Below are 15,028 nucleotides of genomic sequence, written 5' to 3' on the forward strand. Positions count from 1 at the left end.
ATATAATCCAATAATCATGCTGTTAAGTATTTACCCAAATGAGTTGAAAACTTATGTCCACACAAAAACCTGAACATGAATGTTTATAGCAGTTTTATTCATAATTGCCAAAAACTGGAAGCAACAAGATGTCCTTCAATAGGTGAATAAATAAACTGTGGTACACCCAAAAGACAGAATATTAATCCAATGCTAAAAACAAATGAGTTGTCAAGCCACAAAAAAAAATAGGAAACTTAAGTGCATATTGCTAATGGAAAGAAGCCAATCTGAAAAGGCTGTATACTGTATGATTCCAACCCTATGACAGTCTAGAAAAAGCAAAACTATAGGGACAGTGAAAAGATCAGTGGTTGCCAGCAGGGGTGTGGAGAAGAGCATACGGAGCCTGGGGAGGAGTCACATCTGGATTCCTGCAGATAAAAGTCAGGTAGGGACCCTAGGCTCATCCTCAAGTTGATCCACAGACAATCAGGTGAGGGAGCTGGGCAGGCAGACTCACTTGTGCCCATGGGAAGTGAACAAGTAAAGGAACCAAGGGCAACTTTCCTCCAAGGAAGCAAAAGAAAAGGGGAGGCTGAGCAGTTAGAGGCTGTGTCTTCCATGGTTATACCTGGAATTGAGAGCCAGTCCACAGGCCCCAGGTGAGAGCACCTGAGCAAGAGAGAATGTCATACACACGTCTGTGTGTGGAGATCCATCTGCAAACATGGGCATGCACACCACTGTGTGTGGGGGATGCGTCTGCAAACACAGGCACGCACACATCTCTGTGTGGGGATGCATCTGCAAACATGGGCATGCATGTGGTGGCACCTGATTGAGTCTGTCTGGTCTGCTTATGACCTAAATGCTTCTGCTGGCATTCATGTGAGTCCTGTTTCTATGGCCTCTCTTCTACCCCTTTTCTCTCTGTACTTAAGAAAGGAGGGCTCCTCCTTGATGCCCATGAAATGCCCGTGCACCTTCCCCACCATGTAAAGGACCTGTATTTGTAATCTCTCCCTATTAGACAGGCTTGAAGACAGGAATGACATCTTGGTCCCCTGTGCCCTCAGGGACTGCACACAGGCAGGCATGGGAAGGCTGCTCACTAGGGATGTCCCAAGCATGTGAGCAAGCAAGGGGAGGAAAGAAGGCAGCTCAAATAAAGGCCTGGGAGCAGCCTCAGAGCATGGATGGCATGGGCCCGTGACCACATGGGCAGACATGGTGGAGAGCCTCCTCCTCTGCAGCCCCTCGCTCTCAGCCCCAGTCAAGGCCGTGGACAGAGTCCTCAGCAGCTTTTGTGCAACCATCAAGAGTTGTGGTCTGTCTTCCTGACAAGACTGTCTCCCTCCTGCTGTGCTCTCAGCACTCTAACGTAGCACTTGGCACTTAGTTGGCAATGTGCAAATATTTTGGGAAGGAAGGAGAATGGAGCTCAACCTCAGTTATCTCTGGGGCACTTAGAAATCAACAGGACATCAAGGGACAGATGTTGACAGCAAAGGACTCCCTCTCCAGCCAGGAGAACAATTCACAGAGGCAGGCTGGGTCCCCAGTGGCTGCTGTGGAACAGGAGGGAATGGGGGTTGCTGGACCTGCACAAGATGGGCCCTGCTCTACTGGCACAGGGAGATACTCACTGGGAACGACCGTGGCTTCCCCAGGAGGGCCTGTCAGCATCACTGGGATGTGTACAACAGTGCTCGCGTCTGGGGGCTGACTGCCCATGCGAGTGACATTCCGCTGATTGTCTGCATCCTCTGGCTGTTCCTCCACCTTCTGGAGACAGGTGCTGGGCAGCGTGTGCACAGGGCCCACAGTCACCGTCCCACTGGTCTCCAGGTCACAGTGTGGCTCCCTGCAATCAAGAATGAACATCAGGCCTGGGCGCGGTGGCTCACACCTGTGATCCCGGCACCAGGAGGCCGAGGCCAAGGCAGGAGGATCGCTTGAGCCCAGGAGTTCAAGACCAGCCTGGGGCATATAGCGAAACCCCATCTCTACAAAAATTAAAAAATTAGCTGGGCATGGTGACACGTGCCTGTAGTCCCAGCTATTCAGGCTGGGAAGGCTGAGGTGGGAGGACCGCTTCAGCCCGGGAAGTTGAGGCTGCAGTGAGCCATGATTGCGCCACTGCACTCTACCCTGGGCGACAGTGCAGCCCTGTCTCCAATAATAATAAAATAATAATGCACATCAGCAAAATCCTATCAACCAAAACCCTTAAACCTCCATGCAGACCAACTAAATCTATGACCACCTGCTCTGCTACTCTGGCATTCTGTATGTTTTTAAAATTAACCTCTACACCTCTGTGCCTTTAGTCTGAAAGGCAGGGTGGGGCGGACCCATCGACACACACAGACAGGGCGGCAGCTGGGTTGACCCCAGGCTGGGGTCTCCAGCGGCAAGTATTCTGGTTGGTTTGTGGCCAGTGGGTACCTGGCAACTGCTGGTCTTGGCCACTGGACCAGCTACCCCAGGCCCTCACAGAATCGGTTAGTCCTGCCCCAGGGAGCAAGCTGGGCTAGCTGGGGTTCTTCCTGTCATGGTCACACAGCCTGGCCCCCACACCCCACTCTGCGCCCAGCCCACTGGCCTGCTCAGGCTTCCCTCGGGCCGTCCTGCCTCTCCTTCCTCCACAGCAATCCCCAACTTTCTCTTCTCCCAGGGCCACTTTGTTCTTTCCAAACCAATCGCAACAATTCCCACTTAAGCTCTCCCTTCTTAAATAACGCTGGCATTCACGCACCACACATTGAAGTCTTTTACAGGTCGACCCTCCAGTGCAGGATTTTCACCACCCTCCCGTGAACGGCATGCGGAGACCCCAGCCGGGACGGCCCTGGACAGGGCAGCGTGGCCGGGGGTGCAGCCTCCGCCGTGGATCCCATTCCCGCAGCCAGCACTGGGGCTCGCAATGCCCGGGTCAACCCCTCCCTCACCGAACCCGCCCAGCCGCGAACTCACCTGGGCTGGTGGTTCCGGAGCTCCTTCTCTTTGTCGGCTTCCACTATCTCGGCCTCCTTCTCCGTGGCCTCCTTCTCTATGGCCTCCTTCTCCATAGCCTCGTGCACAGGCTGCGCCTTGTGCCGGGCCCTGTGCCGCCGCGCCGGCTCCTCCCCGCTCTCCACTTCCCGGGGCCCAGCTCGGGGGCCGCCACGGTGCCGTGCGCGCCGCTCGCTCTTGGAGCCGGCGCACTCCTTGCTCGGATCCTGGTGCCGGTGCGCGCGGTGGCGTCGGGGCTCCCGCTCGGGCGCCTCTTCCGGGGAGCCGCGCCGGTGGTGCCGCCGGCCGCCCTCAGGGCCCGGGCCTCGGCTGCGCTCGCTCCGTCCCTCCGGGGGCCCCGCAGCCTCCTTGCTGTGGCTGCGGTGGGGCCGCGGCCGCTCCTCCCGGGCAACAGGCTCCCCACTCTCCGCCTTCGGGGCCTCTACTCGGTCCTGGTCCCCCGCCGCGGGGGTCTTGTCCTTGTCGCGGTGCCGGTGGTGCCTGCGCGGAGGGTCGACGCCCTCGGGGGCCTCCGCAGCCTCCGGCCGGGCCTTGCCTCCCACGGGACCCCGTGCGCCGTCGCGGCCCAGCTCCACCACCAGCGGCCGGTCCAGGTGCGTCTTCATGTCGGGCCGCAGGTGGCGCGTGGTGGCGAAGCGCAGCCGCTCCTCGGGGTCCATCTCGCTGTACAGCGCCTCGCAGCTGGCCCGCAGGTTCTGCAGCCGTAGCTGGCTGGCCCGCTGCTCCCACACCGAGCGCGCCTTGGCGGAGTTCTGCTGCCTGCTGCGGGGAGACCGGCGGTGAGCGTGGCCCCACGCCTCCGCCCGCCCGCCGCTCTCCAGGGGGGCCACAATGGACACACAGCAATGGAGCAATGGCGCAGGGAGGTGGGAGGCGTGGCCGCGGGAGCCCCCACACCCCTCAGGGGACGCGGATCAGCTGGGGAACGCCCAAGGGAACAGAATTCAGCCCCGCCCCCCACGGTGTCCCACAGGACCCGCAAGGTGACAGCACCAACCTGTCAAGAGGACCCCTGGGGGCTCAAGAAGGCCGAGGGGTACAGGACAGTGGGAATGCACCAGACAGGCCAAGCAAGTGGGTGGGCGGCTGGCCAAGGCCACCGCGGGAGGGAAGGGCACATTACAAAGGGGCATGACCGATGGAGAGACAGGAGCCAGGGAGGCCCTGCAGCCTCCCTGGGAGCTGGCCCCTGCTCTAGCACCAGTACAGCTGCTACAGGAACGGCGGGACACACAGCCCCTTCTACAGAGGCACTTCCCCATGGCTACCTCCAGGAGGCAGGCCACCAGCCAGGTGAAAAGGCTGTTTGCCAGGGAACCCAGGAGGCAGGTGCTGGGGCAGAACAGACAGCAGCCAAGGGAGCACCTGGCCCTCTCAGGAGCAAATGCAGAGCCTCTGCCAGTCCCCGAGGTGGTCAGCCGCAGCCCCGCAGCTGCCTCCTGGCTCAGTGACCAGGAGGCCAGAAGTCAGGTCTGAAGCTGGAAATGCCCCCTCCCATGGCCACCACCAGTGCCCTCCTCTCTCTTGACCACGGAAAGCCCCTCCCTCCACTGGGAGCAGAGCCAGAACATGGTCCCCGGAGCCCTCCAGCACCAGGAATGGCCAGTGGTCCAGGCTCCGCCCTCACTGCATGGGCTACCAAATGCCTTGACCCCTACTCCAATGTCATGGGCCCAAGTACCTCCTCTATTCACACATCACACATGGGACTCCATAGCCCAGAGTGCATAGGAAGCCATTTGCATTCTGGGCCTTCTGCTGAGTAAGACCACCTTTGGATAAGGTCTTTATTATCCCAATACTGAGCTCCCCCATCACCAAGGAGAAACCTCATCTGAGGCCTGAGGCCCACCCTGGAGACTCCCAGGCTGCTGGATGGCTTTGGCGGCAGCAGTGACTACCCCAACAATGAGGGCCATGGCATCTGTCTCCTGCAACCGCCACGTGGTGCTCTGGGCACAGTGCCCACTTCAAACAGTCCTTACAACCACCTCAAGAATCAGGTGCTACGCTTATCCCCATTTCACAGATGAAGATACTGAGACTAAAGGGAGGATGTTACTTGCTCAGGGTCCCACAGGGAGTCAGGATCAGACACAGGCAAGGGCAAAAAGGAAAAACATTTGTAAAGAAGACATGAGTCCTTGGCCAGACCCCAACTGCACTAACAGCACAGGCTACAACCACGGCCTGCAGAGGCCCAGGCCGGTGGCCACCAGCTCCAGGGCCCTGAGCCGCTGAGCACCACTCTGACTTGCAAAGACAGACCTCAAGAAGGCCAAGGGGTACAGGACAGTGGGAATGCACCAGACAGGTCAAGCAGGTGGGTGGGCGGCTAGCCAAGGCCACCACGAGAGGGAAGGGCACATTACAAAGGGTCTTATTATCCCAGTACTGAGCTCCCCCATCGCCAAGGAGAAACCTCATCTGAGGCCTGAGGCCTCAACCCTGAGGCACAACCCTGCAGCTGGCCCACCCCAAGCAGGTGGACAGTAAATCCTGCCCCTTTGTAGAAGTCCAGGCTGCAGTGGGAGCAATGTCCAGGGGCAGCACCTTGCACCAATGAAAGCGGAAGTGTGGTGTCTGTGTCTCGCCTGGGAGCTTGGGTGGGGTGGGGGCAGGTAGGGCTACCTGTAGGGGCCGTCTGCAGACCCCCAGCCTCAGTTGAAGCCCCCAGCCCTGACCTGTATCCCTGATTCATTGAAACTGTGCTGCCCCTGCTCCCAGGGGTGCCCTACAACTGACCCACAGAGGACCCACCAACCCCAGCAGGGACCAAGACAAAAGGACTCTACTGCCAACAGTGCTGAGTGGTGTAAAACAGAAGGCAGCCCGGGGGCGTGCACCAGGCACAGGAGTCCTGTGAGGGCGGAGGCTGTTCACTGCCTCAAGTCTCCCAGTGCACTCCAGTGCCTGAGAGGGGCCTGGGCTCTGAGCCACTTGGTCGGCAGGGTGGCCTGCTCTGATGAAGCCATGAATCTTGGGGACCAGAATCGCAGTGAGGACCATGGGGGAACATGCAGAGGCACAGGGTCTGTGTGAAGGTGGGGTGGGCTCCAGACCACATAGCCTTGCCCTCACCCTTGCATTCAGGTACGGCTCCTTCTCGCCCAGGAAACACCTGGAGCAGGGAGAAGCCAAGCTGTCTGCCGGACTGGGGGCGCTGTCAGGCTGGCAGACTCCCCTGTGACTACCCGGGGAAGAACGAGAGGCTGAGCAGCCTACGTTAGAGGCACCTGCCCACCCCACTGCAGCCCCACTGGCTCCACCTGGCCTGTTCCTTCTGGGCCTATCTGCTGTTCTTGGCCCTAATATCATCAGAGACTGTCTGCATCTGCCCTCACTCGGCCAGTAGTACCACCAGGTTCCTCTCTGGAGGTATCCCCTAGGTCTCTGAATCTGTGTGCTGGGGCTGTCTGCATGGCGTCTTGAGTCAGCCTGCACCTCCCCTGGCCACTGTCTCTGTCCTTGCTCTATCTGGCACGTATCCACACCAACTTAAAGTGAAGTGTGGCTGGTGACTAATCCAGGCAAAGTCCTGGTTTAAAAGGGCTCTTTAAAGAGGTCACATGGATGACTGGCACCCCTGTGTCCTGGCCTCAGCTGGTAGGCACAACCCAGCTGTTCCAGGGAGGAGGGTTCAGTCACACTCAGCCAGGTGCTGTGGCAGAGCAGAGGCAGACACTGTGGAGGACAGCTCAGCCACACTCAGCCGGGTGCTGTGGGGAACTGGAGGACTCAGAAGTGGCCTCGAGGCGCTCTGTGGTCCTGCTTTGAAGTCTCTGGGCTCAGATAACCCGCAACTGCCGACAAAATGAAGCAGCCCTAGTATGCCACCATGGATATCCGTCATCTGCATTTTTTTTTTTTTTTTTTTGGAGACGGAGTCTTGCTCTGTCAACCAGGCTGGAGTGTGCGGTGGTACGACTTCGGCTCATTGCAAACTCTGCCTCCCAGATTCAAGCAATTCTCCTGCCTCAGCCTCCCACGTAGCTGGGACTATAGGCACTCGCAACCACTCCTGGCTAATTTTTTGTATTTTAGTAGAGACGGGGTTTCACCGTGTTGCCCAGGCTGGTCTTGAACTCCTGAGCTAAGGGAATCTGCCCACCTCAGCCTCCCAAAGTGCTGGGATTACAGGTGTGCCCAGCCGCCATCTGCATCTTACATCTTACTCTACCCTGCGGATGGATTCAGGATCCAGCATGCTTTCTTGCCCCAGGAGACGTCAGTGCCTCTGAGAGCCAGCAGCAAACAGTGCTCGGGGAAAGACTGAGCCCAGCTCCATGCTGGCTGCCAGCAAGGAAGCACAGGGCAAGGGGGTCAGGGGCAGCAGGGGCCTCACCACCATCAGGACACAGACAGGACACCTGGTCACTTCCATCAGGTGCCAGGTGGCCTAACTGCACCTGACCACTTCAGGGACCCCTCACCTGTAGGACCTGGCCTGCAGAGTCTTCCCCTGGAGGGCAAGGCCAGGCCCTGCAGGTGAGGGGTCCCTGAAGTGGTCAGGAAGCCATCCGTGAGCACTTCCCCATGAGAAGCTGCCCGAGGGGAGGCCAGCCAGTCACTGCCTCAGGCCCTGGGTGGTCTACCGTAAGCTTCACAAGTGGACAACAGCTCTCTGCTCTTGCTAGAACGAGGACTTCCTGAGAATCACAGACACAGTCCCTCCCGAGTAAGGGGCCTGGGAGGAGCCATAAACGTCCCCGGTGAGCCCCTAAAGAGCACTCTCTGCTGTGCCTGCTCACAGGGCCCTGGCCTCATGGGAACCACAAGGAGACCTGAGCCCATGGCACCCAGTCCACTCAGGAGAAGCAGACACACTCGAGACACCGGAGGGAGTGGACACAACAGTAACAGACAAAAAGACAGAGACCAGGAGGGAAAGGAGGAGGGGCTGAGCACAGAGCGTCTGACCCCGTGGCAGGACTCGGGGACGTCAGGGAGCAAGCCCACCATTCCCCGCTCAGGCCACGGAAGCCTGGAGCTGCCCCATGAAGCAAATGGCTTGCGGTGAGAAAGCAGAGTTAGGAGTGGAAGGAAGGTGTCTACATGTAGTTATCATGAAACCATGGATGGAATATCATAGCAGAGCGACTCACGGTGAGTTCACGCTGGAGACAGATGAGCTGCGAGATACAGTACCTCGAGCTTGCTTTACAAAACTGCACATGCAAAAAACAGAACAGACAGAAGTGAGAAAATCAGAGAGAGTTCTGAGAGAACCAGTGACACTGAGAGCCACGCCAGTGTAGGCGCAGCCTGCCGTGTGCATCTGGACAGGAGGCCGCGGACGCATCTGTCAGACGGGCACCAGCCGAGACCTCAGGGTGAAAGAGAAGTTGAGAACCAATTCCACACATGCAGAAAAGTGAGACTGCAGAAAAGTGAGACAGCAAACCCTGTAATTGCTGGAAGACAGAAGCCATTAGCTTGGGGGCCCATCCATCACTCAGCACACACTGCCCAGGACAGGCAGTGCGGCTGGGAAGACCCAACACCGATTTTCCTGCAGCTCCAAACAGCCCCCAGCACCCTGAGGTGGGAGGCTGACCGCACTGTCTCCTGGCCCTGGAGATGGGGCAGCACAGGCTAACAAAGGAGGCAAGGGTGCCCTTTCCAGAGATGCCCTTCCCGGAGATGCCGCCTGGGCCCTGCTGCCAAACCCACCTGCCTTCCCGGCGAGCACCTGGGCCCCACTCTGGTTCCAGCCCCAGGGCTCCCCAGGCTGCAACCCAGGCGCTTCCAGGCCACCAGGACACCTCCAGGGCAAATCAAGTTACATCCCAACCCACCTTCCTTTTGGGTGCAGTTCCAGCCATTTCCAAGTGACTTTCAAAGGCTTTTCTAAAACCAACAGAAGGAAACCAAAGTTTCCTTTACAGCCATTTCCCTCCAATTAGCTTCCCAGGGGAGGGCCAGGTGGGCTCCAACCCCTCCTTCTCATAACCAAGGTCTCTGTGCCTTTGTGGGCAGTCAAAGCAGCTTACTTGCCCACAGGCTCTGGGTGCAAACAGGCATGTGTGTGTGAGAGGGTGTGTGAGTGTGACACTGTGAGTGATGAGTGTGTGAGACTGTGAATGTGTGAGATTGTGTGTGTACGTGAGAGTGTGGGATGATTATAACTGAATGTGTGAGACTGTGAGTGTTGTGAGGGTGAATCTGTGTGTCTGTGTGAGTCTGTGTGTATGATGCTGTTTCTGTGCCTATGTAACTGTGTGTCTGTGTGTACCTGTGTATAAGTGTGTATGTGAGCCTGTGTGCCTGTGTGTGTCTGTGTGTGCCTGCCTGTATTTGTGTGTGTGTGTGTGTGTGACTGTGATTCTGCAGGCTGCCAGTGGTCAGAAATCCACATGAGGATGAGGTTGACCCAGCAAAGAACCAGGAAGACATGTCCCTTCAAGCAGCTGTCACCTGAGGCCCAGGATATGCACAGCACTGCATGCAACACACTAGGGCACCCTTCTGAGGTAGGTTCTGGCACCGTCTGTGTCAAGCCAAACAGAGCATCACTGAGAGCCTCTTAAACACCAAGGACACCCCAAGTCCTCCCAGCACCCAGCCCGGCATTGGCCCCGCTCCGCAGGTCACACAGCACAGCTGTTGGGGGCAGGAGCAGGGCGAAGGGTACTCAAGGGCACTGCTCTCGCCCAACCCAGCAGCTCAAGGTGCTGGAAATGAGAGCAGGACAGGAGGTGGCACTGCTCGTCCCACCAGGAGAACAGGAAGCAGACGAGGACAGATGACAGACAGCTTTCAGCCCTCGGAGGTCTCAGCACAACACAGGCACGCAAACAGCAGCAGCAGGGCCAGGCCTCGCCAGGTGCAGGGCCCTCCTTGAAGGAAACCTCTGAATGTTGATTCCTGCAGGATCTCTTGTGGTGGAAATCAGACTGGCTGTCATGTCCAACCGGTGGGCTGAGGACATGCCACAGAGGATGAGGGCCCACAGCTGCACCTCAGGCAGGGACCATGGGGGCTGACACCTGGATGCCTCGGGCTGGCTCGGGCCGGCCGCCCCTTGCCACGTGTGAGGGCTGCAGCCTGCTTGAGTTGAGGATGCTGGCGCCGGAGCTGACACCTGGCTCCAGACCCACCTTGAGGAAGAACACCTAGGGGTCCCCCGGCAGAAAAGAAGCTCTTTCCTCATGTAGGAATCAGCGTGGTGCTCAGGCCAACAGGTGGTGTCGATATACCCTGTGCCCAGGGATGCCAGTCTACTGCCTTGTTCCTGCAGAGCAGTGTCTCCAAAGCAGGACAGGGCAGCAGATAAGGAAATATCCAGCCTCCTTTTCAGGCAGCCTGACTCAGGCTCCGTGACTGCCTGGGCCCTGGCAGCCTCTTCAGCAAGGTCTCAGCCCAGATGGGAGTGGACACCCTCCCATACCCCCAAGAGGAGGCAGGCCCTGCAGGCAGCAGGGGTCAAGGGACAAGTGCTCGCCTCTAGGAACAGCAGAGAAGGCAAATCCTAAAGAGAACAACCCAAGGCCTGCATGAGGCCAGGAGCTGAACACATCATTCGCCCCCTCTACGGCAGACCACCCACCTGCAGAGCTCACAGAGCCCTGGCAGCAACCCCTGGACCAAGTAACCAAACTAAATGGACTAAATAACTAACGGACCAAATAACCGAATTGGCGAAGACAATGAAAGATCGAAATTAAACAACTGAGGACTGAGGCCCCAGCAGTCTTCTGCATGATGGCCACTGTGTCCACAGCTGCCAGCTTCCCCTGCAGGCGGCTCCCATCCCTGCCTGAGTCCCCGGCGGGCTGCAGCCTCTTCTAGCTGCTGCTGCCCCAAAGACCAGCACTTTCTGCTAGGCTTAGAGACAGGCCCTCCACAAACACATCTTCCTGGTGCCCTCCAGGCAGGATCAGGGCTGGTATGGGTGTGCACACACTCAGCACATGCACTCACACACGGTCACTGTGCAACTCTCAAGTGCACACACACACACCTAGCACACTCATCCACATGCCAACATGCTTACAGAGTAGTGCAGACACACGTCACTACAGAGGTACCTGTGGCTGTGCCCGGCCCTGTGCTCCGTGTTCGCGGCAGGGCGGGCGGCCAGCTGAAGGGCAGGGTCCCACCCATCAGCATGGGGAATGGGAGGTGTGAGGGGTGGGCATATGCAGCCAGACATAGCCAGCGACTCCAGACCTCACTTCAGCTGGGCTCAGAGAACAAGCTCCCAGTAGGGGCATCTCTGCACTCTTGTGGCCCACCCTGTGACCAGGCCATGGGCCAGACTCCTGCCTCCCTTCCCAGGGACTGACCTCCCACAGCTCAGCTCACTGCAGCCTTTGGCCCTGGGCTGGACGCTTTGCCCAAACTCTAAAGCCCCTAACGCCTCCAAATGCGCTTCTGTGGAATAAGCCGTTTTCGCCAGAATAACTTCCTCTAACCTCTGTCCCAGTACCAAACACTTGAGAGACATTTTTAGAAACTGCAGTAAGTCTCTCAGGCTGCTCAGGTATCACCTAGAATCTCTTGGCTCATAAAATACATTTCTGAAAAGCTGTGCATAAAATCAACTTACTGACTCCCTCCCCTAACTGATTCACAGTTGTCTGGGGAGGGGCCTGGAGCCACCCTGAGGCCATCCAGGGAGTGAATATCATGGCAGACAATCCCAGCCACAATGTGAGGGCTGTGCCTAGCCAGACCCTGGCCCTGTTCACACTGAGAAAAAGCCCTGGAGCCCCCAGGCTATCATCTCAGTTCTGAGGAGGGGCTGTGTCCTCACCAGCCAAGGCCAAGGGCCCTCTGAGGAAGCCTCTGGAAGGGGTGCCCTGGGGAGGGCCCAGCCATGGGACCTGCAGCAGCCCCACTGCCACCCCACGGTCCAGTCCCAGGAGCCTTACGCAGCGATGGAGATGTTCGCAGCAGACATGGGGCTGACTTCGGCCACTTCTTTGGCCTTTTGCAGAGCAAGCTTCTGATTGGCTGCTTCTTCCATCTCCTCTTCATCCTGTTTGAGCAAAGAGAAATGTCCAGCTCCCCTCACTGTGTTACAGCCACTCTAATGCCATCAGCTCTTCCTCCAGGGGCCTCAAAAAATACACAGGGCTGCTCTCTGTCCAGTGGAGACAGGCAGCCAACCTGAGTGAACGTGGCGCCCCACGAGCCGTTCCACAGGAGCTCTCTCTGGTGCTCTCCAGGGCCTCCCCTTCTGTGTCTGTGACTCAAAGGTAATGGTTGCTGGGGTTCCTTCCTCAGTGCTCTCTTGCTTCTGCTGTCTCCCTGGAGGCGACAGCCTCACCTCTGTGCTATCCTGACCTTATTCTGAGCTCTAGCCCAGGTACCCAGCCACTGACTGGATATTTTCATTTGTTTGTTTTGCTTTTTGTTATTTGTTTTTTTCAGAGACAGGGTCTCGCTCTGTCACCCAAGCTGCAGGGCAGTGGTGCAATCTCAGCTCACTGCAGCCTCGACCTCCCAGGCTTAAGTGATCCTCTCACCTCAGCCTTCCACGCAGCTGGGACTCCAAGCATGTGTCATCACACCTGGCTAATTTTTTTTTAATTCAATTTTTCTTGAACTTCTAGGCTCAAGCACTCCCAAAGTGCTGGGAGTACAGGTGTGAGCTACCACGCCTGGCCTTCAGCCTGTCTGTAGCATGGCACCTTGAACTTGCCCATTAAAAGGCAAATCTGTCCCTCCTTTTGTCCCACCTGTCCCCCCAGGAGCATCAGTCACACTTGAACATGGCCAAGAGCAAGGGCAAGAGGCTCTGCACCCATGGCTGATTCCTGACCCAGCACTGCCCACAAACACTGCCGCCAGGAGGGTGTCCAGTGGGCCACGCGCCACCTTTGAGTTTTTCTACCTGGAGCCAGCAGACCACGTCTGTCCCCGTGTCCCCAGCTGTGGCTGTGAGAAGCCTCTCCCTGTCTCCCCTGCTCCTGGGTAACCACCTGCAGTGCCTGGCCCTGAGCTCCACATGGCTCCTGCACTCAGGGCTGGGCATGTGCACAGGTGCAGGCAGGTGCGGTTTCCTCTGCCCCCTCTGGCCCTGACTCCAAGTCACTAAACAAGACCAACATGCTCAGCACCTGGATTCTGGATCAAGGGTTCTAGGCTGAGACCACAGGCCCGAGAAGGGAAGCTACGACTTCCATGTTGTCCATCTGGACTGGAGCCACCACTGTTTCCTCACAATCCTGAAGCCCAGACCCACCTGGCTCCCCTGGGAGTCAGCATTCCCAACATTCCCTAAAATGTCCTTGAATCTTCTTTCAGGGCACAACACTAGCAAAAACTAAGTCCCTTGTTAGCTGCCTGCAAATTTCCCTCTACAGAGAAGAGACCTTCAAACCTCAAGCCCAGAGAGGAGGCAAAGCCAGACCCAGCAGGAAACACCCACACCCAGGTCCCTCCTCGAGGATCCGGCTCCATCCAGCTTCCCATTCTCTGGGGCAGGGACTTCACCAGTCACTCCAGGGAGTGTTCTAAAGTCCCCTGGAAGGTCTAAAACAAATTCAAGTTTATCCTCACTTCAAAAAGTACATAGTGCTGTAATACTTTTGTGGGAGTATAAGGGAAGGGGATGGTTGAGTCATAACCTTTGGGGCTCTTGGTCAGCCCAGAAAAATGCCCACAGCCAGACACAGACAGGCCCCCAGTGGCCCCAATTCTCAGAGAAGAAATTCCTGAATTAGGCCAGTTACGCAAAAGGGGGCCACCAATGAGGGTACATGTATGTGGACACAGGGCCCCAAGGACACAGCTTCCTCCCTCACGACAGAACTTAAAGAGACAGTGGGGCCCCAGCGCTCCAGTGCAGCCCACCCAGGACAGCTAGGGCCCTCCAAGGCAACCACAGAACCAAGGAGAGCTCTGTGGGTGCTTGGGCTCCCCCAACCCAAGCAGCCCAGGCTGAAGACAGGAACAGGCAGAAGCCAGAAACCAGAGCACCAGGGAGGAATCCAGGCCCCTAGGCATAGCCATGGCCCAGGTCTGGAGGCGTGGGAGTAAGAAGGCTGAACAGAAGCAAAGGGAGGCTCAGGCTGCAGCTGGCACACTGCATGGACCATGCCCCCTCCCGGAGAGCTGGGCTGGGGGAGCAGGGACACCTGCACAGCACTCACTCCTAGAGAAGCTCTGTGGCACACCTGCATCTCTGCTCCAGGGATAGAAATCCTGAACCTGCCTCTCTCAGCCCCAGAACAAGGAAGGCATGGAGAGACACTGGACTGGAGTGACGGAGCTGTGTCAGACCCCTAGACGTGCACAGGTGCATGCAGACACCTGTCCAGGGATGGTGCACAGGCAGAAGAGGGCACACGGTGACACGCACACAGAATGGTGCCCACACAGGTACATGCTGATGTACAGAGCATGCACGTGGGACGTTTGCAGCGTGGTTCACGCCAAACCAGAAGGCAGCACCACCTCTGCCAGGAGCTAGGGCTTGAGTCAACACACAAGCCTGCGACTCAGATGGCAGGTGGCCACACTACAAGTGTCCAGGGCTGGGGAGAGCATGACCAGGCGGGGGCATGTCATCCGGAGGGATATCACAGAGAGAGACATGTACAGTCGCATCCCCCACCAGGTTCAGGGATGAGAGGAATATTAAAATGGCACCCGCTGGGCACTGCCTGAAGCAGCAGCTATCCCACTGTGGCACAGCTGTGCTGGGACAGGCCACCAGCTGCTCCTCCCGCTCCTGCTCCCAGCACACCCTGCCGTTCAGGCCGTTCTTCCTGGTGCTGGCTTCTCTGAGAGCCTGCCTGTCCATCTGCCTTCAGGGCTCTGGCTTTCCCTGCATTCTCAGCTCCAGCCTCCAGCCCCTGAGTGACAGACCAGTCTCTGCCCGCCAGGACCCGAGGCAACGCTCCTGGACAGGGGACACATGAGGCCCTAACCCAGGACCCAGACTCCTCCTGGCTACGGCCACATTCAAGTGGCATGGGCTGACACCAGCCCCTCCCTGTCCCCACCTACCTTAGTCAGCTCCTGGGCATTGGCCAGGTTGTCCACAGCGATAGCCAGGAAGACATTCAGCAGAGTGTCT

General features: G+C 57.8%; 1 protein-coding gene across 2 annotated transcripts in view; it reads right to left on the reverse strand.

Moving 5' to 3' along the window:
• Nucleotides 1-15,028, reverse strand: part of CACNA1B (calcium voltage-gated channel subunit alpha1 B) — a 250,042-nt gene that overhangs the window by 101,250 nt on the left and 133,764 nt on the right. For both annotated transcript variants that reach the window (XM_030920382.1, XM_030920383.1), the window contains exons 17-20: nucleotides 14,959-15,026; nucleotides 11,874-11,980; nucleotides 2,959-3,759; nucleotides 1,629-1,846 (exon numbers count right to left, since the gene is read on the reverse strand). In XM_030920382.1, the coding sequence (XP_030776242.1) occupies nucleotides 1,629-1,846; nucleotides 2,959-3,759; nucleotides 11,874-11,980; nucleotides 14,959-15,026 (1,194 nt within the window). The remainder of the gene's footprint in view (nucleotides 1-1,628; nucleotides 1,847-2,958; nucleotides 3,760-11,873; nucleotides 11,981-14,958; nucleotides 15,027-15,028) is intronic.

Source organism: Rhinopithecus roxellana, chromosome 16, assembly GCF_007565055.1.
Source record: "Rhinopithecus roxellana isolate Shanxi Qingling chromosome 16, ASM756505v1, whole genome shotgun sequence".
Taxonomy (NCBI): Eukaryota; Metazoa; Chordata; class Mammalia; order Primates; family Cercopithecidae; genus Rhinopithecus; species Rhinopithecus roxellana.